Below are 21,816 nucleotides of genomic sequence, written 5' to 3'. Positions count from 1 at the left end.
ATTCAATTAGACAGGTGGGATGCTTAAGTTTATATAGAACTCAAGCCACCATTTTTGAAACATTATGACTGTTGCCTAAAGTTCTAACGAACAGATACAACACATGAATTTGAATTCAACTATGACACATGACTCTTATTTTTCATTCATACAAAAATTAAATATTATAATATTAATTATAATATATAATTTCCAAGTCCTACACTATGTCTACACAGTGTGGCTTCCCACCAAATGAATGTTATTTTCAAGGTAAATCTAAAATCTAACACTGTATACTTCCTCTTTGTCTATCTATTTATACCTCCCCCTACTTCAACCCTTCACTCTCCACAACCACACCAAAAACCCTACTTTAGTTTCTTTGTGTACGTACAGCTACCACAAACCAAGTCCACAATTCAAGAAAAACCGATTATGTCCCCTGCAGCTAACTCATCATCATCATCAAGATGGTGCCCTGCCCCAAAGCAACTGATGCTCCTTGAAGAGATGTACAGGGCTGGAATCAGAACCCCCAATGCCTCTCAAATCCAACACATCACTGCCCAGCTCTCTTTCTATGGCAAGATTGAGGGCAAAAATGTGTTTTACTGGTTCCAGAACCACAAGGCAAGGGACAGACAGAAGCTTAGGAGAAAGCTTTGTAAGCAACTGCAGCAGCAGCAACTACTTTATCACCATCATAATTACCATAATTACCGTAACTGCCACTATGAGCAGCAGCTGAATCAGCAGACCTTTCTTGGTTACCTTGAGACCCCTCCTCCTGTCCCTTCCGCTCTTCATCATAAGCAACTTTATACTTGTCATCATCACAATAACTACTCATCAACTGGGTTTCTTCCTCCTCAGGTTATAATTATATATACGCGTGTGTATATATTTATCTCTTGATTATATACTTATGCACAATGATGAGATATTTACCAGTAGTGGAAAGACAGAATATTCTCTCTTTCCTTTTTTTTTTCTTCATGTTTAAAATCATTACCTTATGCTTGCTTAGGGTCAGTATTGTTTTAGCTTAATCTCTACTAATCTCTATTAATTAATAAAACATTCATTGTCAACAAAAAAAAACCTATAAAATTACCAGTTTAACTCTCTAATTAAAACAGAATATGAATAAGAAATATAATTTCACACAATCAAAATTTTCTTTTTTTTCTTCCAAAACATCACCTACATGTAATCCTAATATATCTCTAATTAAAAATAAAAAATAAAAAATAAAAAAAAACTTCTCACTCCACATTCTCTATCACTATGCTAGTTACTGTTTAAAGTTAGTAGTACATGGAATTTATTAAATTTACTGAATTAATAAATTTAAACTTAGTACCACCTGTCTACAATTCATCACCCTTTTAAATTTATTAATTTAAATCTCGAATATTCTATATTTCGCTATACATCGGAATTTTGATCTTAACAAAGATCTAGCAGCAAAAGTTTCTTATGTAAATCATCCTTTTTCTTTTTATCAGAGTAAAACATCCTATATATCATACTGAAAAAAATCGGCAACTATATTTATCATATAAGACAAAAGCATAAGAGGAGAAGTATGGAAAGGTGAAAACTGTTGTTTTTCTAAAATGAACTTCTACTTGCCTTTATTTTAGGTCTTCATTAGACATATAACTATATAAGTAGTGTCTGTTTGTATAGTGTTTGTGGTAATAGAGTAAACATAAAACTCTTAACTTTAATCCTTAAATAATTTTATTTTTAGATAAATGCCTGGTATAAGATTATTATTATATAGTGATTATAGTCTTTAGATGTCTAAAACTACATTAATGAAACTCTCTTTGTCAACCAAAAGAGGGTGAAAAGACTATTTAGTCTTCTATCACACAAAAAAAAAAAATTGATGGACAATAATGTAATTTTACATATCCAAATTTTACTTTTTTTTATTAAAACCTTACTTACACGTGATGTTAAAATATTTCCAATATTTAAAATTTACAAAACCAAAAAAAATAAAAAACAAAAACCTCCCACTCCCCCCCCCCCCACGTTCTCTCTCTCCCTCTCTCCTTCTCATTTTTCAAAAAAAAAAAAAAATATGTGTTCATACACACAAAGTGTGTAAGTAAATGCTAGTAATCATATAAGTTAACATTTTCAAATTAATCAATTTATTCTATTTTATTATTATTACTATGTCACATGTTACCGGATACCTTTCAGTCATAAACATATAAACATATGTTATTTGCATCAAAATTAATCGACCTAAATAAAAGTACCTATACAAATATAAATACAATACATGCAAAACTTTGTCATACAAATGAAACTAATGACTAAGGTACCTGAGCAAAATATTTGTACCTAAACTATCGTACGTAAATATTGTGCAATACAAAAATTTACCATACAAATGGAAATCCCCAGTCACTTGAACCTGGAACTGTATTTGTGCCATAAATATGGCGTTAATTGATTATAGAAATTTCTTTTGTATTTGAGAATTGACCTAGCATCACTGACAATAGGTAAGAAAAAATAGCAAGCTTGTAAATACATAATAGCAAAACCTATGGAATTCATTGCAGATGGTGACGTTTCTTAAAAGAAGGATTCAAGAACCTAAGAATCATCTTATCTAAACCCTATTATCTAAATCCCCCTTAAATTTACAAAGTAAAGGAATAATTAACAATTTTTCTGTTCAAGGTAATAGGATATTTTCATTAAAGAGCGAAACAAATTTGTATACATAACAATATGCATTGCTATGCATGGTGTACAAACGGTGACGTCAATAAAACCGTGTTGCTAGAACAGTCAACGTGGATTGAAAGAAAAAGAGTATCACGCACTAAGACATTGATCTTTATTGTCCTCTAACTAACAAGTGTACAATAAAATCAACACAAGTTTTTTATTAAGTAAAAAACACCAGAATACATAATTCTTGTCCTTAATCTAATTTTCCTTTTCTTGAAGCTATTTTAACTATGTTTTTTTTCCTTTTTGGCATAGGTGGGAGTTGAAGATGCCATGATAAACTACACCTGGAAGATGGAGATCCCAGAGAAGGTGGAGATGGAGAAGCCCGTGATGAGTATGTACGGTCGTGAGTGGATGATGATGATGATGATGGATGTAAGCCCACCATCCCCATGTTGCACTAGTTCAAGCAGCAGTACTACTACTACTACTACTACTACTACTACTACTACTACTTCTACACCACCCCTCAAGACCCTTCAACTCTTCCCTATCACTGCCACTGATCTCAAAGAAGAATCCACAGCCTCCCACAGTGCTCTGTCTTCCTCCACCCTCATAGACAATCACTAAAAAGCCCTACTACTACTGCTGCATTTGCATCTGCATCTGCATCTGCATTCATCTCTCTCTCTCTCTCTCTCTCTTTCTCTCTCTCTCTTGTTTGGTGTCTTGGTTTTTGCTATGTGTTTTCTGTGTTCTTCTTCTATGATGTGAAAGATCTCAATTGTCCAATGAGTAGTACTACGGTTCTGGGTCCTATACTTATTTTAACCTCTCAATTTCAAACAAACGTACGTCGACTATTTATTTGCACTATTACTAGCTAGTTGTACTATGTATAGTGCAATATTGCCTGCAGCAGCATTGTATTTTGCTTTTAAGTCCTAGCTTGTCTGTTGTGTGCAGCTTAAAGCTGACATATTGCACACCCAGTACGTGAACTGATCACTACATGTTGTATCTAGTCATGTAGAAGTCAGCTTTTTATTAGTGTTTACATGGTCTGGACATTTCGAACAAGTCAAAGCAACACATTCTGTCTATTATATGTTTAAATTTTGCAAGGATCTTTTTTTGTGCTTTCTTTTAATATTGGGAGAGGCAACTTGTATAAGATGAAATAATAATTCTTTGGTTATGACACCAAACTACGGATTATCTAAAGACTTTAGCCAATTTTTTACTTGAAGGAATTTTAACCATCGCCTCAAACATGCTCTAGGGGTGTTTTAGCACTGGTCGAGGGGTGAACTCGAATAACTATACTGTTTGACGAAGTGTTGAGTGACTATATTTTTAAATCTTGAAAAGTAAATGGCTAAAAATCCAATAATCTAAAACAATGGCTAAGTTTTCCAATGTCCCTCATAATGATCCCATCAAATTATAATGTGTGTTTTTTTGCCTTCTTTTAAAACTATCATAAGTCAAACAAATTTTCACATTTTCTTGGTTAATTCAATCCCAACACTTTGTTATTTGGAGAAACTCAAAAGAAAATGACTTATTTTCACATTTTCGCTTATATATAGTGATCCCATCAAATTAGATCCCATTTTTGGAACTTCTTCTCATAGGCACCCTTTTTTAAGAGGAAAACTGTTGAATTTTTAATTAAAATCCAAGTGCTTTGTGATAGCGATTTTACTGTCTACGCAAATAGGGTTAAAATCACACAAAATACTTGCAAAAATACAAGGTTATTGTTGTATAGATGCTCATGTAAGGTCGTTCTCCTCAAGGACTATTTGAATAATTTATGTAGAAACAATTCCTAATTAACTACTTAAAACTAAAAATTGAGAAAAGTGATTTTGAATTTAGGTAATATTAAAAAGGAATTTTAATTAAAAATAAATATGATAAAAGAAAAGAGTTTTAAATACCAATTTAGAAAAACACTAGGGTTTCACCATCACCTAGCAATCCTATGGATTTTTACCAATTACTTATGATCTACACATGCCACTTTGAAGGTTAGGTTTTGCCTAATATATATTCTACTTGAAACCTCCAACATAGAACGTATATCTAACATGCAACCCATCCAGACGTTCGGATCAAATTTGAACATGAAAGACTCATTATGCTTTATGAAAACCCTTTGAAAAACCATGCAACCCACGTGGTGTCCATCTTAAGTGCAATTACAATTATTAATCACAAGAAGCCAACGCCAATTTCAGGGAACCTTCCGACCAAAATTGCATCAAATTACTTTTCTAAAGATTCTAATGGTGATCAGGTATTAAAACAATTAGATAGTTTTAATCACGATGATTAATAATTCAAAGTATACATGCAATCAATCATAAGCAATTAAATAAAAATTACATATTCATGCTAAGGCTCAAGGTTTCGCCCTAGAGAATTAATTACGCATATTCATAATTAAAATCATATGAAATATTATTAGAATGAAAACACCTCTAAGTAGAAAATCTGAAAGCCCTTGAAAACCCTAGCAAAATTCTCTGTCTTCCCAAATTGCATAAAAGAAAGCGTGCCTAACCTAAAGATGGCTAAAACCTTTTAAATCCCATCTAAAAGGCATTGCACAATTCCTAAAAACCAGGTCCTTTATTCTAACTAGGAAACTAAAAATAATAATAAAATATCTTAGAAAATAAAGTCCTAATTAAGCTAGGAGAATCTCTTAAGTACTTGTCCAGCCACGTTCTAGCTTCGATATCCTCCAAATCCAGCCCATGATAACTTTTTTTGAAGATCAGGACGTTCTTAACACATCTCCAGAAGGCCACAAACCTATCAAAGGTCATCTTGGGCTCCAAAAATCCAAAGAAGCCGAAAACATCACTTTGACAGCACTGTACGCTACTCCTTTATTTGATCGCCATAAATAAATCGCTCAATAGAAAATTATGAAACTTTGACATGATCAAGTCAACAAACTCATGAACATCCTTCAATTAGAATCACTCCAAAATTCATCTGTTTAACTATTTTTTTTCTCCAAAGGAAGTCGAATGTCCTACATTAAAAATATAAATCAAAGTATGAAACTTCTTACAAAATAACCAATAAATTAACAATAAGAATAAGGTAAAATATATAGTATAAAATTTACTCATCACTTTGCAAAAAAGTATATCACATCGCTTTTAGAAAAGCATCTAGCTGGTGCTTCTCCATTAAGTTTAGAACTTCTTTTGTTTTGTCAGAGGCTCTCAGATACATTTTTAATTGGCAGATTACACAGTAATCATCTTTTAAAACAGTCTCAAAACTTATGCTACTATATAATTATATCTTGGGCTGATTTTTATAGACTACAGCCAAGTTTACCTATTCTTATAGGAAATGAACTTAACAAAATACATATTACGTATATTTGCTCTAAATTAACTAATACACATGTTTGTGGACAACCAAAAAATAAACATTTATTTGCAACAATTATATAGTATATAAGTAACTGGGTATTTATGACATACAGATTTATCTTGAACAATAATGGTTTATTTAGCTGCTCTGTCAAGATTTTAGATGGGGTCATTAGCTCATTACTATAATCACACCAATATTGTTTTCTAACTTACATTGTACTTCTTGCACAACATACACTGATGTCAATCCGAAATCAATATAAGTCATTTAATTTTGTTGATTTCTGATATGAAATTTTTGTAATCTTCAACAAAGTGATCACGATCATATACATGAAGTTGAGTCAATGAAATCGTCATAAAACTTTGCCAAACATAAGCTAAGGTCAAATTACCTCCATTTGTAAAATAAGAATCCTAATGTTGGTAAGTGATCTTAGACATATATATTCGATATCACATGAGGCATTGTTGTTGGAATAAATAAAATATTTTCTAACATTGAACCCTAGAACAAATCATGGTTTTTAATTACATAGATGGAGCTAACCTGCAAAAGACATGGTCGTGTTTCAAAGAGACTCTTCTACTCACTAGAGACCTGAATATTCTTATGGTGATAGTCCCAAATCGAAGAAGAATTTCTCTGTGAGCAAGGAATTCTTTTTATAGAGTTAGTGTTCCCCAACTTCCATCTATCGTGGAAGATGGTTATTCCACCGTTGCCTCTAATTCCATCGTGCATGTAGTGGACCTAATACGTGCTTCAAACCGCAAGCACTATGGATGAAGCTCCTCAATTATAGGATATGGTTTTTCCACGTATTTAAAAAACCCCAACTGACTTATAATTTCAAATATGCTGACTCACTATTATCAACACTAGTTGAGTCCAATAAGGATTCCTACAATTGTTACTGGAGTAATGTGAATCCCACAGTTCTTGGCTGTTAGGTTACAATAATGTCCAATATTGGTGTCTAGACAAGAAAACGACATTCTATAATGCAGTTCAAATGAAGGCCCCTTTGCTGGAATGGACAAAACGACTCTACCAAATGATATGTCTAATGCCCTGAACGACAAAACAGACGATGCAAAAAGACATCATGATTTATCTGATGCATGGAATGGCTCCAAACGATCTACATGTTGCTTGATGACATGTTCTTTTCATCACAAAAACAAATAAAAATTGGAAAACAGTTAAAGCCATTTGTTATCATATTAGATTCTGTTTAAGTTATGTTAAGTTACTTGAAGGTCGATTCGAACTGTAAAGTAGAGAAAGATCGATCATGCACTACTACAAAAGAGGCTATCACTGGCAGTGTAAAAACAACAAGAAACCCCAATTATTGTCGGATTTTTGATAAAAATCCGACATCAAATCGTGCAATGTCGGATAGGAGAACCGACACCGTTTCTAGCGTCACGAAAAGGGTAATGATGTCGGTTAGTCCCCTTAATCCTCCACCAAGAAGCAAAGTAATATAAAATAAAAAAGAATATCGGCGTCGGTTAAAAGTGACATCTAACCTTACGTCAGTTAGAAGCGACGTTAAATTCTGACATGATGGCGGTCCTAACCGACATCAAACAACAATTAAAGAATTAAAATATCAAACCTATTGTCGGTCCTAACCGACATCACGTAATAGTTAAATAAATAAAATACTCAAACTAATGTCGGTTATGACCGACATTACATAACATCTCGATACATAAAATAATTATTATGTTGTCCTCCATAAGAGACACCAAATATATTAATAATTGTCCTCCATAAGCGACACCAAATATATTAATAATAACAATAATAATAATAAAATCTGTCTCAGTTTTTAATTAATAATAATTACAAAAATTATATAAAAATAATTCCCACCATATTTCATATATAGGCCAAAGCAAACATTAATAAAAACTATTAACAATTATCCACCATAACGAACATTTTATATCTCACATAACATACAAAAACTCATCCGCCATAACAAACACTAAATCCAACATTAAAATATAACATACAAAAAAAGAAAGAAATAGAAACTACAAATCCTAGCCAAAGTGTCATACATATCCGACAAAAGAGCAAACCAAATAAACTACTCAACAGAACCAGAGCCTGAATGTGCCCTAGATCCTTCTTCAGATCCTCCTTGTGATCCGAAAACCCTCGTCATGTCCACATCTAATGCAGCACCCACGAGCATTCCAGAAAACCCTCCAGTTGGAACATCCAAGGAAAATCCATCAGGAGAAGCCATCTCAGGTCGATATACGGGCATTTGATATGGCGGCTACTGCATGTATGACATGGATGACTGCTACATGTATGGTATGGGCGGCGTCTAATACATAGGATATACAGGAGGTTACTGATTATAGCCTGTGTATGGATATGCAAGGGGAGGCTAACTGTGGGGCGAGGGTTGGGTTCCTTGTGGGCATGGATATGTAGAAGAAGGCTGACGCTGGCCTGACTGTTGGATTCTCAGGCCATACGGTGGCGGCGGCTAAATTTTTTGCAGTAACAACGTCAACAATTGATTTTGTTGCTGCTGTTGGCTGTCTATTTGTTGAATCTTAGCCTCTAGGTCCACTAATCGTTTAGCATTAGCTTCATCCTTCCTTTTGCAATTCATTGTTTTCAGTCATTAACAGTGCAACTGAACTCATGGATGACCTCCTAGAGGAATTAGAAGTAGAAGCTGAAGAAGATGCATATGACACCACATCCGGAGTCACCCCATGTCCAAATCCTTGGACTCTATTATGACTCTCAGGACCCATCATCTCGACATAAACTCGGGTCCTAAACTCATCATTGCCTTCTTGGCCAAACTCAATCAAAGATTGAATATTGCTTTGCATGGTTGCCTTGCAATACAATTTTTAAAAATAAAAATTCAATAATCATAAAACAGAAAAATAAACTATAGATATTAAAAATTAATAACAATGAAATACTAACATGAAAAAATCAATTAAACATGTGCGCTAAGATGTTTCATCAATCCAAGTTCTATCTTTTTGTGTATGACAATGACGAAAAAAAGAAACAGGATATGCCTCATTCCCATGCTTATTCCGCTATAATTATATCTCAATGAAAAAACAAACAATTTTAAGCAAACTTCATATTAAAAATAAAATTTCTACCAACTATATATTAAATTTAAAATTAACTACAATTCTTAAAAATGTACAACCCATACAAATTCTTCCCGAACTCTTGCAAAAGATTTTGAACCGGTCGTGTGGTTCATTGTTTTCAACTACCGATTATGCTTATTTTTTTCGGCAATCTACTAAAAAGGAGAATTTATTAGACAAATTTTAAGGTATAATAAAATAAATCATGAAACGTTTACCTTTGTTTTTTCTTTATTCCAGTATGCCACCAACTGAACCCACTATCCAGGATTCACATTAGAAGGAGTGTTGTTGTGCTCCTCGACCGGTTTATTAGTATAATAATTTTTTTAATCTATTTCTATACTCTTTATGCGCATGCTCCGCAATCTGAAGCATCATGTGGCGGATCATAGGCATTTTCACTATATCTTCATCTTGAAAAATTATAGTGTCCTAAATTCATCAAAAAATTCAAGCTAATTAATTATTATTATTATTATAATCATTGCCTTATTCTACTATCTTAAAGTAAAAAAAAATATTTATACCTTTATTCTATTCTAGAACACTTCCTTGTCTTTTTCCTTGATCAAACGCCAATCTCTCACCATCGGAATATTTCTATAATCCCTAACCTTTGCCGCTACATGTTTTGAAAACATACTAGAATTATCACTAATGCATTTTCCAGATGAATCAAATGAACAAGGTTGTTCTTTCCAATTAGGAATTAAGGGTCCGCATCTCCGTTGAGTTGATCCTTATAAATATCGAAAAAACAATTAAAAACCAAGAAACAAAAATAAATTTTCAATTTAAGCATAATACTAATTAGAATACAAAATAGAAACCTAAATTAATAATCATAATAAATTAAAAATGAACCACCTTCGAACTCTTCCTCTTCGAATTGGAGTTCCTCAGAATGTTGATCTTGAAAATGTTGATCCATAGCAAAAGTTACTGGAAGGAGAAAGAGAAAAACTGAAACTGAGGAAGAAAGGGACGCACAGGGAAGAGGGAATTAAACAGGTGAGACTGAAATGAAAGCACGAATGAAATGGGTAAGAAGAAGGAGAAAGACAGAAATTGGTGAAGAAATGAAGGCACAGATGAAATGGGGAAGAAAGGGGTTTAAATATGGATACTGAGTTGGCGTCGGTTAAAATCGACATTGACTGCACTTGATGTCAAAATAAATGAAATTCATGTGGTGTCAGTTTAAATAAAAATTGGTGTCGATTTGAACCGACACAAGCTTCTATTACACTTTATTGAATTGTACGTAGTGTTGGTCTAGATGGAGTTTGCTTCGGTTAAAAACGACACGATATTTGACAGACTGACTTCCTGACTGACGTTCCACTTCCTAAGTGACTAATTGAAATTCCTCTTCCCAAGTCAACTTTACGTTGCTTTTAACCAACACTACTCACATGACATCGAAATAAATGAAGCTATCATCGAATTAAAAGATCCTAGCGTCGGTTACAATCGACATTACTCACCTGACATCGAATTTAATGTAACTCGTGTCGAATTAAGTGTACTTGGTGTCGATTAAAACCGACACTAAGCCTGACACTGACTGTAATTCAATCCATTTCCTCGTACAAAACAAGTGGGAAAATTCCCGCCTAAATATTTTAAATTATTCGACCAATGATGTCGGCTAAAAGCGACAGGAAACTAGTTTGAAAAAAAAATGTTTAACCCAAAGAAAAAAAATAACCAGCTCTTTTTTTTTTGGTTTTTTTTGTTATATCATATAACATTTTAAGATTTTAATAAATAAAATTTAACTTAAATAAAATACGTACTAAAAAACAAAAATATAATTTTATGATAAAACATCATCACATACGAATTGAAACATAGTCTAATTAATACTTAAAATACATAAAATAATTAATATATTTATTCCGTGTCATCATATGTTAGGTCGTATGTGACGACCCGTCCTGAATTAATATATATTTTATCCTCAGATGTGTGGAATTGACGATTATACCCTCGAGACGTAGTGACGTGGATGTACGTTTATAGTTATAAATTAATTTTTGCCGACGTGAATAAATTATTCGCGACGTCACGAGAGCGTTAACGCAAGTTAGGGCCAAATTGTGTTCTTAACGAAAATGTTACGAATAAACGATTATGTGGTCGGACTAAGGAAATGGACGAATCACCATACCTCCTACTTTCTTGGGTTCAATTAAAATTGTAGGATTGTTTTTGGATCAAATGGTTAGCCCTAAACTTCCAACCCAATAGGACTTGAGGCAATTTGAAATTGTCCAATCCCGTGAGACACGTATACATACACCACACGTGCACACCCTCCACCTCTCTTTCTCGAACTCTCTTCACGTCCGTACGACCAAACCCCATAATTCTCAAACATCATCGCACACTCACAGATCGATTGTAAGGATAACACTATTGTGCTTCCCTCGACCTCACAAGTCGAGCCGTACCCTTTGTTTGAGGAAAAGACTTGTAGAACTCGAGATATCCGAGCTCCGGCAAGGAGTGTGAATTTCTCCGACGCGATCGCGAAGGTTTTAGCTAGTTTTGAGACTTAAGAAGGTATTTTTCTAACTTCTCTAGTATGTTGGAACAATTTTTGAGTAGTTTGACGTTGGGACACTCGGGTTTATCGAGTTGTAAGCCTAGACGGACTGTCGAAGGATTCATGAAATTTGGTTGAAAAATGAAGAAGATATTAAGGTTTAAAAAATTTCCAGTTTCCGACGACGCAGATGGTGGCCGGCGACGGAATCAGGCGAACCACCAAAGAATAAGGAGAATATTCCGTCAACTTTGATAGAATATACCTAACGGCGTCAGATATCTTTAACGAAATATTCTATTATTTAATGGAATTTTCTTTAACGGTGTTAAATATTCTGTCCGTGTGCCAAGCACGTGCCTGCGAGTGGTCGACGCGTGTGGATGTGCCTTGGCCAACGCGTGAGGGCGCATGGGACGTCAGAAAATTATTCTAAAAATATGGGGATGCTCGTGATGTTGAGTAGGCCATAATGGTATATTCAAACACCCCAATTGAGCAACGTATGAGAAATTATTACACGGTTTTGGTTATGTGCTTAAAATTGACGTTAAAATAATGGTTTCACATATAGGTGAGACATTTCCAGAGGACGAGTGCATCCAGGCAAGATTAGAGGGTTACGACCCGACTACATACCAATGAGTGGGCTTTTGATTTTCTATATATACGTATATATGCTTTACGTTTTCCCAGAAATAGTTTTAAATGGTTTTACAGTTTAAAATGCCATGTCATATTTGCTTTATATTTTAGCATATGATTTAGTATAGCTTTGCATAATATTGCATGTTATTGCGAAGGCCAAGGTAAGTTCAGGTGAGTATACATTGTTGGTATGATTATATAGTAGTTAATGATGAATTGTTGTGCTTAGAATTCATTGTCCTACACCCCAATGTTAGTGCTCCGCCTAAGGCCAGGGCCTAGCCTTCACTTGATCATTGACCTCTCGCACCACACGCTCACCTTGGATCCAAGGTAGGTGCCAACCTGTCATACAGACCACCTTAGGTGGTTCCGACTCGTAGGTGACTTGCGATACTTCACACAACCTTCACATGATCATTTACACCTAGTCTGTCGTACAGACCACATTAGGTGGTTATAACTCGTGTACAGGCCTTGACTGATGAGTGATAGACTCAGCCATACAGGTCATGTTAGGTGACTTCGGCTGATATGTCATTTTATATTGATTCATTTCACTTGGCTTACTTATGCATTGTGGAGATGATTGACATGGCATACATGTGGTTTTGCTACTCTCAAGCATGGTTCTTATATACGTACGTAAGACTATTTTCTGGGAAATTATATGGGTTTTACGGTGAGGAGTTATTACTTTTGGAAAGATAAATTGTTTTGAAAAAACTTTGTTTTTGCCTACTCACACTTTCGGTTTTGCACCTCTCCAGGTTCTAGATAGAAGTTCGTGTTGGTGGCTCACGAGGACTCCACGACGATTCTGACAAACATCCACTAGTGTAGGGTTTCTTTTATGATATGTATAATTAGTAATTAGACTTCTGGACTGCATTCTAATACCTAAGCTCTGGTTGTGTGTGTACCTACACTTAAACATTTTCACTCACACTGATATGCTAGTCTAGTGTAAATTAGTTAGTTGGTTTTTATTTATCTGTATTTTTATATCACGTTCACTTCCGCACAGAGCACATGGCTACGTTACTCTCACGTGACGGCCATCATGCCTCGATTGGGATCGGGGTGTGTCATCGTCGTCGGCATTAGCATAATTAACTTACTCAGTAGACGGTAATGATTCATGAAAATGAGTCTCTTCCACGCTAACCCTTGTATGGAAATTTTCATTGTCAAGAATCCGATCATCCAAATTAGGTATGGCATAATCATCAATTGCATCATTATCATCTAATACGTCAAACAAATCACTCGGCTGCATTCGAACAACTACGTGCCAATCTTTTTCAATTGTGTCCTCGACGTAAAATACTTGTAATGCTTGTGATGCTAATATGAAAGTATCCTCTTTAAATCCCAATCGATTGAAGTTCACCATAGTAAATCCATATTGATCGGTCTTCATTCCTCGTGAACTTTCACTATTAACCCTAACTTGACCACTATCTCCTACCTCAGTATGACCACAATATTTAACCTCGAATATATCTATAACTTTGCCATAACAATTCACTTGCCCAATTGCACCAGGAACACAGAGACACCACAATTTTGATTCGTATGCTTATCATCCACAAATTTTATACAAAATTTGAACCCATGAACAATGTAACTTTTATATCTACTCACAACTCTACTAAGATAATTAGCTAGCCAATGCAAGTCTTGAGATATCAACGTGTCAGTAGGATGACATCTTGAATTCATCTGTAATAAGAATGAAGATAAAAGTTGACATGATAACTATAAACATGTTATAATTAAAATGTGAAAATATAAATAAATAATGTGATTATTATATCAACTCACTCACATGTCGCTTGAACCATTTTGGAAATTCTTTCTTGCTTTGCTCCTTGATTTGTTGCATAGTTAACCTTTCTTGACGATGTTTAGTTTTTAAGAATTCCTCATGTTGCTTGGGCAATTATGTCCAATTTTATATAATTAACTTTTCAAAGTTAAGAAAACCAATAAAACATTAAGACATATGATTAAACATTCTTACCTTCTAAATGAGTTAACTTCATCATAGTTATTTAGAATGTATTTATGGCACTGATAAAGAATATTTAGATCGAGCTCCACATTTTCTCATGAACATAACATCTTTTGGAGTCAAAAATTGATAACTCACCAGATACTCCACGTCCAATACCATCTTAATTTCGGCCTCTACGGGTGCGACGAGACTCAACATCTTTAAGATACATGGAACAGAAGGACAAGCACTCATCCACCAATTATACTTCAACCATAGAACCTTCAGGATGACCCTTATTACGAACATAGCGCTTCAATTTTTGTAAATACCTACAATTATAAAACGAAACACAAATTATTATAATTATTAATTAAAGTTAGGAAGACCCTTATTACGAACATAGCGCTTCAATGTTTGCAAATACCTTCAATTATACCTCTCATAACTCACTCGTCAATCAATGGACGCATGAATGCATGGACACATCAATCTCTTTACCAAGACTGCGCAGTTCTGGTATTAATAGAGACAACAACAAATTCAGTTGCTTTATACACATCCAGGGCGGCAAATTGTAAACAAAAAGCACCATGGGCCATATGTTATGGTCATGCCTTATTTTCCCTAAATGATTAAATCTATCACTGGCCAACCCGAGTCATTTATAAGTTTTTTTGCCTTACAACAGGATTCAAGCAAATAATCCCCCTTAGGCAACATTCTTTTAATTAACTCAAGTAAAGTGGTGAAGATCTCCTCTGGCATTCCTACTAAACACTTGATCTGATATAGTCTTACAACCGCTTCCAATTTCTTAAACTCTTTACAACCTGGCCACAAATCTTGATCTGCCTCTTCAAGCAACCTAAAAAAAGTTTCCACCTCTTATGGCCGCCCTTCCCCAATAGAAGGTTCAGTAGATGGCCCAACACCTTCTTTTATTAATGGTTGGACAAATACATCATTAAGAAAATCATGCATACCAGTCGCCTCATCTCCTGTTTCTTCTTCTCCAATTGCCACATTTTGCTTTCCAATGTTTGGCTCACCACGATGTCGCCACCAAGTATTTTTATAATCTTTATCCATATCATACAATACGAGATGTTCAACAATAGTGTTCCTAACAAAAGTAGATCAATTACAATATCTTTTGCAATGACATCTAAACTTATCAGGGCCAACACCATTTGCAACCGCTTGATCCAAAAACAAATTAATTCCAGCTGTATACGCTTCCAAATTTCAAGGTATCATCAACCAACTTTTGTCCATGTTTTACCACTTTATGAGGCAAAATATTACGTTGACACTAAGATCCCTACAATCTTTCAATCTCTATCATGTAGGCATAACTATTAGAATTTTCAATTTCTATCTTTCAACCCTTGAACTCTATCACGATTGCAATCTTTTAATTTCCAACACCTATTATAGTAAAAACAAATTAAAATAACAACAAAAAGTTATCAAAATTATGCTCATCTAATCTTGATTGTTTGTTAAATTCAAGTTTTGAATATCCTCATAACAATTAGAGTGCAAAAAAAAATTTAATTTAACATAATATATTCTTATATTACTAAATATTATCAGTTTATGTTATATTTAACATTGTTAATTTAACAGAAATGCTTATAAAATATTATTCATTTCCATTTTCTCATAACAATTCAAGTGACAAAATTAATTAATTTGACTAAATATTTATTTGTTGATGCACAAAATCAGTGAGGACTTTGGTATAACAGAAAGTGTTAAGTTTGTGACCTTCGTTAGATTGCTCTGGTCACTAGTGTGGATAAGTATGTAAATGGATAAGGACAGGGAAGTAAACACAAGATGTACGTGGTTCACCCAAATTGGCTACGTCCACGGAGTAGAGGAGTTCTCATTAATTATGAAGGGTTTACACAAGTACATAGGTTCAAGCTCTCCTTTAGTAAGTACTAGTGAATGATTTAGTACAAATGACATTAGGAAATATTGTGGGAGAATGATCTCCTTTTATAGAAGAGAGTTTCTAGCTTTGTTTTGACATTGACACGTGTCATGTTGTGATTGGCTTCCGATGTTGACACGTGTCGCAATATGATTGGCTTCTGATGTCGACACATGTCCGGCTATGAAGGAGGAGTTTTGGGCTACCAGTTAGAAAGGAAATGCCTCATTCGTCAACTCCTTCGACCAGAAACTTGGGGGACTCCTACCATATGCTACTGCACCTTGATACTCGGGAGTCTCATGACCACTCAGTGACTTGGAGTTTTCAAGTCTCCAACCGATAAGTTTTCCTCACTCGGGAAATTAAAGAAGCACTACCTCAACATACATGCTTCACTCACAAAGTTTCAACATACAAGCTTCAACAAAAGAAAAAATTCAAAGAACTTAGTGAAGAAGGCTTTGGTGTATTTAACACAATACGTTGAAATGAAACAAAGCTTTTTTATTGATATCCTTGATAAGTTACAAATATGTACATATACATAAATCAAAATAAACAAACAAGAGGGAGCCTTCACAAAGGTTGCTTAGGAAAAGTCTCAGCAATCGGCAGAGCCCTAGAAAGAGTAGGCACCAGAGGGTGATCATTCGAAACCTCAGTACTGGGCAGAACCCCAGAAAGATGAGGCACCGGAGGTTAATCATTTGGAGCTTTATTACGCGATACAGCCCTAGAAAACGAAGGCAATAAATGTCTTTGGAACAAACCCACAAACTTCTGATGATCAAGTAAAATCTGACCATCAGATTCCTGCAGCTGGTCAAGCTTCTTCTTCATGTTTGTAGCATAGTCATGTGCGAACCTGTGCAATTGTTTATTCTCATGCTTGAGCCCTTTAATCTCCTTTTTGAGACTTATCACTTCAGCCGCCAATGATTCAACTTGGCGGGTTCGAGCAAATAAGCGTTGGGCCATATTAGATACAGAACCTGCACACTGAACATTGAAAGAAAATCCTTAACAGCCAACTCATCAGACAGTTTGGAAAGTAGTCTGTTATCTTTGGGAGTAAGAAGGTTCATGGCCACCACCGCAGTGATCATATCATTCTTCATCACAGAGTCCCCAACGATAAGAAGACTAGTATGGGATAAGAATGATGGGCGTCATATGTTGTCTTGAGGAGACATAGCTGCCTCTTCACCAAAGTTCAAGTCAAAATGACGGTCGGATGGGCCAGACATTTTCAGAAATGATGAAGGAGAAATGAGGTCCAATAAATCTCTGAAGTACAAAAATAAAGGGAAAATTCCTACGAGCAATAATTCTCTAAATGTACTTCTTGCATACAATTGGTGCCCTTATAAAAGAAAGGGCAACATGGCCGTTGGTTTAAAAATCGAAGAGACACCACTCTCTGGATTTCGAGAAACGGATTTTCCTGAGTAAAATATGTCGACAATCTCCATGCGCAACATGAGCTCCTCGGGTACCCCAGATAACTTTGCCAAAGATCTCTAACAAAGTTTAGATACATAAATTTTGAAGGTCCAGCTACCCTACTATTACCCACAAAGGTGAAGGAACAGCACCACTGCTTGATAATTGGAAAGTCCCTATATGTGTCAACCTCCGTGCTCCGTGGCAAGACAGACTGGTAAAAATGCCCAACCTTTACTCATATTCGAGAAAACACTCCCAACAAGATTACTTGCTCAAAAATCGAAGAGGCACCGTTCTCCGAATCTCAAGAACCAGACTCCCAACAGGATTACTTGCTCAAAAATAGAAAAGGCACCGCCCTCCGAATCTCAAAAGCCAAACTCCCAACATGATTACTTTTCCAAAAATCGAAGAGGCACCGCTCTCCGAATCTCAAGAGCCAGACTCCCAATAGGATTGTTTTCTCAAAAATCGAAGAGGCACCGTTCTCTGAATCTCGAGAGCCAAATCCCCGACAGGATTACTTGTTTGAAAATCAAAGAGGCACCGCTCTTCGAACTTCGAGAACCAGATTTCCTTGGATAAAGCTTGTTTGTAATCTTCACATGCAACATCAGCTTTCCAGATACCACAGACCACTTTTTCAAAGTGCTCTAACAAAGTTAAAACACGTGAATCTTGCAGCTCCCACTACATTACTATGACCGAGAAGGGTAAAGGAACAACATTACCACTCGTTGTTGGGACAATTCCTATATATGTCGACCTTCATCCTCCACATCCAGGCAGACCTGCAAATAAAAAAAATGCTTAACTTTTCTTCACATCTGAGAGGGCACTATCAGCAAAGTCTATCAAAATACTCAACTTCTTTTCCCCCCGATAATACCTCTGCAAACAAGCCACACCAGAACAAGAGTATCTCATATCATTAGGGTTAAAAGCAAGAGTATCCCATATCATGTTTTTTCCCTATCTTTTCCTTTGGCCTTGCTCTTACCTGCAAGACAAGGAGAAAGAAAGCAATCAGTCGGAACTTGAAATCAAACTTCCGATCTGGAACTGATTGCCTAAAACCTTTGCTTGGTTGCCCACCTAGCATTGCTCTCGAGTACTCATCCTCAACTGTTGTCAAGGTCACGAATCCTTTCGGCAAATACTTCAGAACAGTTGATACGATATTGGCCCTTTACATTGAAGCTGCCAAGCATGGATGAGTCACTGAGAAGTAGTGCTCTGAAAGACCATTCAAATGAAAAGGTTGCGCACCACTTCTGCGATGCAAAAGATTGAAGCAGAAGGTTCAACAATGAGTTAGAACAGATCACTATAACACGACGCCCTCCCTGCAGAACCGCATAATCTAAACGGAAGAGTCTAAGTCAAATCCAAGCTCCGCTCGCTGCCTTATCCGAAGAGCTTAAGAAACTTCAACAACCTTTCGCTAGCAACATCACCAAAGAGCAAAGCCTCACCATACCACATCCACTACTTTGTCAACAGCAAAAGTATCCCATATCATCAAGGTCGAACGAACTCTTGATTTGATGGACTTGTTTTGACCCTCAAATTCTTGAGTCGGCCTTATACTTTGGAGGAAACTAGAAAACCCTCCAGCCTAGTTCAAGAATAAGTTTGTGGAAAGTTACTTCTTCAAAAGCAAAAATATCTCATAACATCTTTTCTCCTTTTTCTTCTCTTTATCTTTCATGCTGCCTGCAAGATAGGGAGAATGAGAATAATTAGCTGGAACTCAAATCAAACTTCTAATCTGGGACTGATTGCTTACCTTGTCTGTCACCTCTTTTGGCAGATCTCCTAGCTCGGCGACTTGGGGGACTCTTACTACATGGTTTGTATCGCGCTTGACCAAGCCTGAAACTACAAGTAAGCTTCAAGTGAAATTGATACATTACCTTGTGCATCTCCACCAGTTAAAGATACCACCCCTGGATGGAGGAAGAGTACTTACAGAGAAGATGCCACATCTACTTATGAGACAAATAAAGCAAGTGAAGACAATACCACACTTCGGTACTTAGAAGTTTCGTGATTACTCAGCGGCTTGGATCTTGTAAGTCCCCAACCGAGAAGCTTCCCTCACTCGGGAACTTAGGGGAACACTATTTGTACCATACTCGACCAATCCTGAAACTACTGAGCACCGGTCAACGTTATACCGTCAAGGACCCAGAAGAGTTTCCCTCCAACCAGAAGGCCAATCACAGTGCGACACGTGTCGACATTAGAAGCCAATCATAGCGCGACACGTGTCAACATCGAAAGCCAATCACAACAAGACACGTGTCAATGTCAGAACAAAGCTAGAAACTCTCTTCTATAAAAGGAGATCATTCTCCCACAATATTTCCTACTGTCATTTGTACTAAATCATTCACTAGTACTCACTAAAGGAGAACTTGAACCTATGTACTTATGTAAACCTTTCACAATTAATGAGAACTCCTCTACTCCGTGGACGTAGCCAATCTGGGTGAACCACGTACATCTTGTGTTTGCTTCCCTGTCCCTATCCATTTACATACTTATCCACACTAGTGACCAGAGCAATCTAGCAAAGGTCACAAACTTAACATTTTCTATTGTACCAAAGTCCTCACTGATTTTGTGCATCAACATTATTAATTTAACATAAATCGTAGCAATTTATCTAAATACTTAAATTAGAATTTTTAAATAAATAAACTTGTGTATTATACAATTTAAAAATTAAGGAATTTAGTGATAGAAACCTGAATTATGGAAGAATTCTGTCGTTGATCAATTCTTTATGTACTCAACCAACTCAAATAAAATCTCTGCAAAATTAAATTGTAAATAAAAATTAAACATAAGAGGAGAAAACAAAAATACTAGAAGCAAGAAAAACTTACTATGAAAAAGAAGGAATTAATGAAGTTGGAAGAACAAATAAGAAAGATGGGAGAGAGAAAGAACAAAACACTGGGGAGAGTTTATAAATTGGAAGAAGAAATAAGAAAGATGCGAGAGAGGAAGATGAAAACACGAGGAGGGTATATAAAGGCCACCAATGTGTTGCCTACAAACGACACTGGGTTTCAAAATATTTAAAAAAATTAAAATCCATGTCAGCTACAACCGACACAGGCTTTGAAAATATTTAAAAACTTTCATTAGTGTGGGGTAGAAGCAACACCAGTCTTCTTTTAATCAACGCTAACTTTATGTCGGTTACAAGCGACTCCGGGTTTCACAATATTTAATAAAAATTAAAACCTATGTCGCCTACAACCAACACTGGCTTTGAAAATATTTAAAAATTATCATTAGTGCCGGGAATAAGCAACACCAGTCTTTTTTTAACCGACGCTAACGTTGTGTCGGTTAAAAGCGACACGGTTTTTTTTTTATGCGACACCACTAGTAAAAAATATTGAAATCTATGTCGGTTATAAGCGATATTAACAGTTTATTTCGGTTATAACCGACAATAATTCCGACACCATGTTAAGTAGGTGTCAAAATGTCTTATCTGCCATCATATTATATAAAATCGACACCAACCACCGACACAATAAGGCCCTTTTGTAGTAGTGATATGTTGAATCATTAACCTATGTCCTGTAACAGTGGAAGGAAGTCGAACCATTAACCTAGTTAATTTTCTAATATTCCGTTGTGTTTCCAATAGATCTTTGCAGAAATCACTTTTTGTTTTTTAAGTACATGTCATATACCAATTTTTAGTACAACATAGTGGTATCATGTGTAGGTATATTTTGGCCAGATTTTTTAATTCATAATTGTTTAGAAAAATCTTATTAGAAGATGTTTTGGTTGTCCTAGTTTACAAGGGATTGAAACTAACGATGGATCTTGAATTACTCACTGATATTAAAACTGGGAGACAATGTTGATTTCGTACAAGGATTCTAATAGGAAAATCATAGGGATTGTTTGTCTATATAAAAGGTTTCACCTC

General features: G+C 35.5%; 1 protein-coding gene and 1 pseudogene across 1 annotated transcript; one reads left to right on the top strand and one right to left on the bottom strand.

Annotated features, from left to right (window-relative positions):
• Positions 1-331: 331 nt before the first annotated feature.
• Positions 332-3,815, top strand: LOC126617416 (WUSCHEL-related homeobox 3-like). Its single transcript, XM_050285486.1, has 2 exons — positions 332-855; positions 3,001-3,815. Exons 1-2 carry the CDS (start codon positions 418-420, stop codon positions 3,319-3,321), a joined length of 759 nt encoding a protein of 252 aa, XP_050141443.1. The 5' UTR covers positions 332-417; the 3' UTR covers positions 3,322-3,815.
• Positions 3,816-9,569: 5,754 nt separating this feature from the next.
• LOC126617420 (uncharacterized) lies at positions 9,570-10,191 on the bottom strand (annotated as a pseudogene).
• Positions 10,192-21,816: the final 11,625 nt, after the last annotated feature.

Source organism: Malus sylvestris, chromosome 3 (genome assembly GCF_916048215.2).
Source record: "Malus sylvestris chromosome 3, drMalSylv7.2, whole genome shotgun sequence".
Taxonomy (NCBI): domain Eukaryota; kingdom Viridiplantae; phylum Streptophyta; class Magnoliopsida; order Rosales; family Rosaceae; genus Malus; species Malus sylvestris.
Note: the sequence above shows the minus strand (reverse complement) of the source record. Positions and strands in the feature narration are given on the sequence as shown.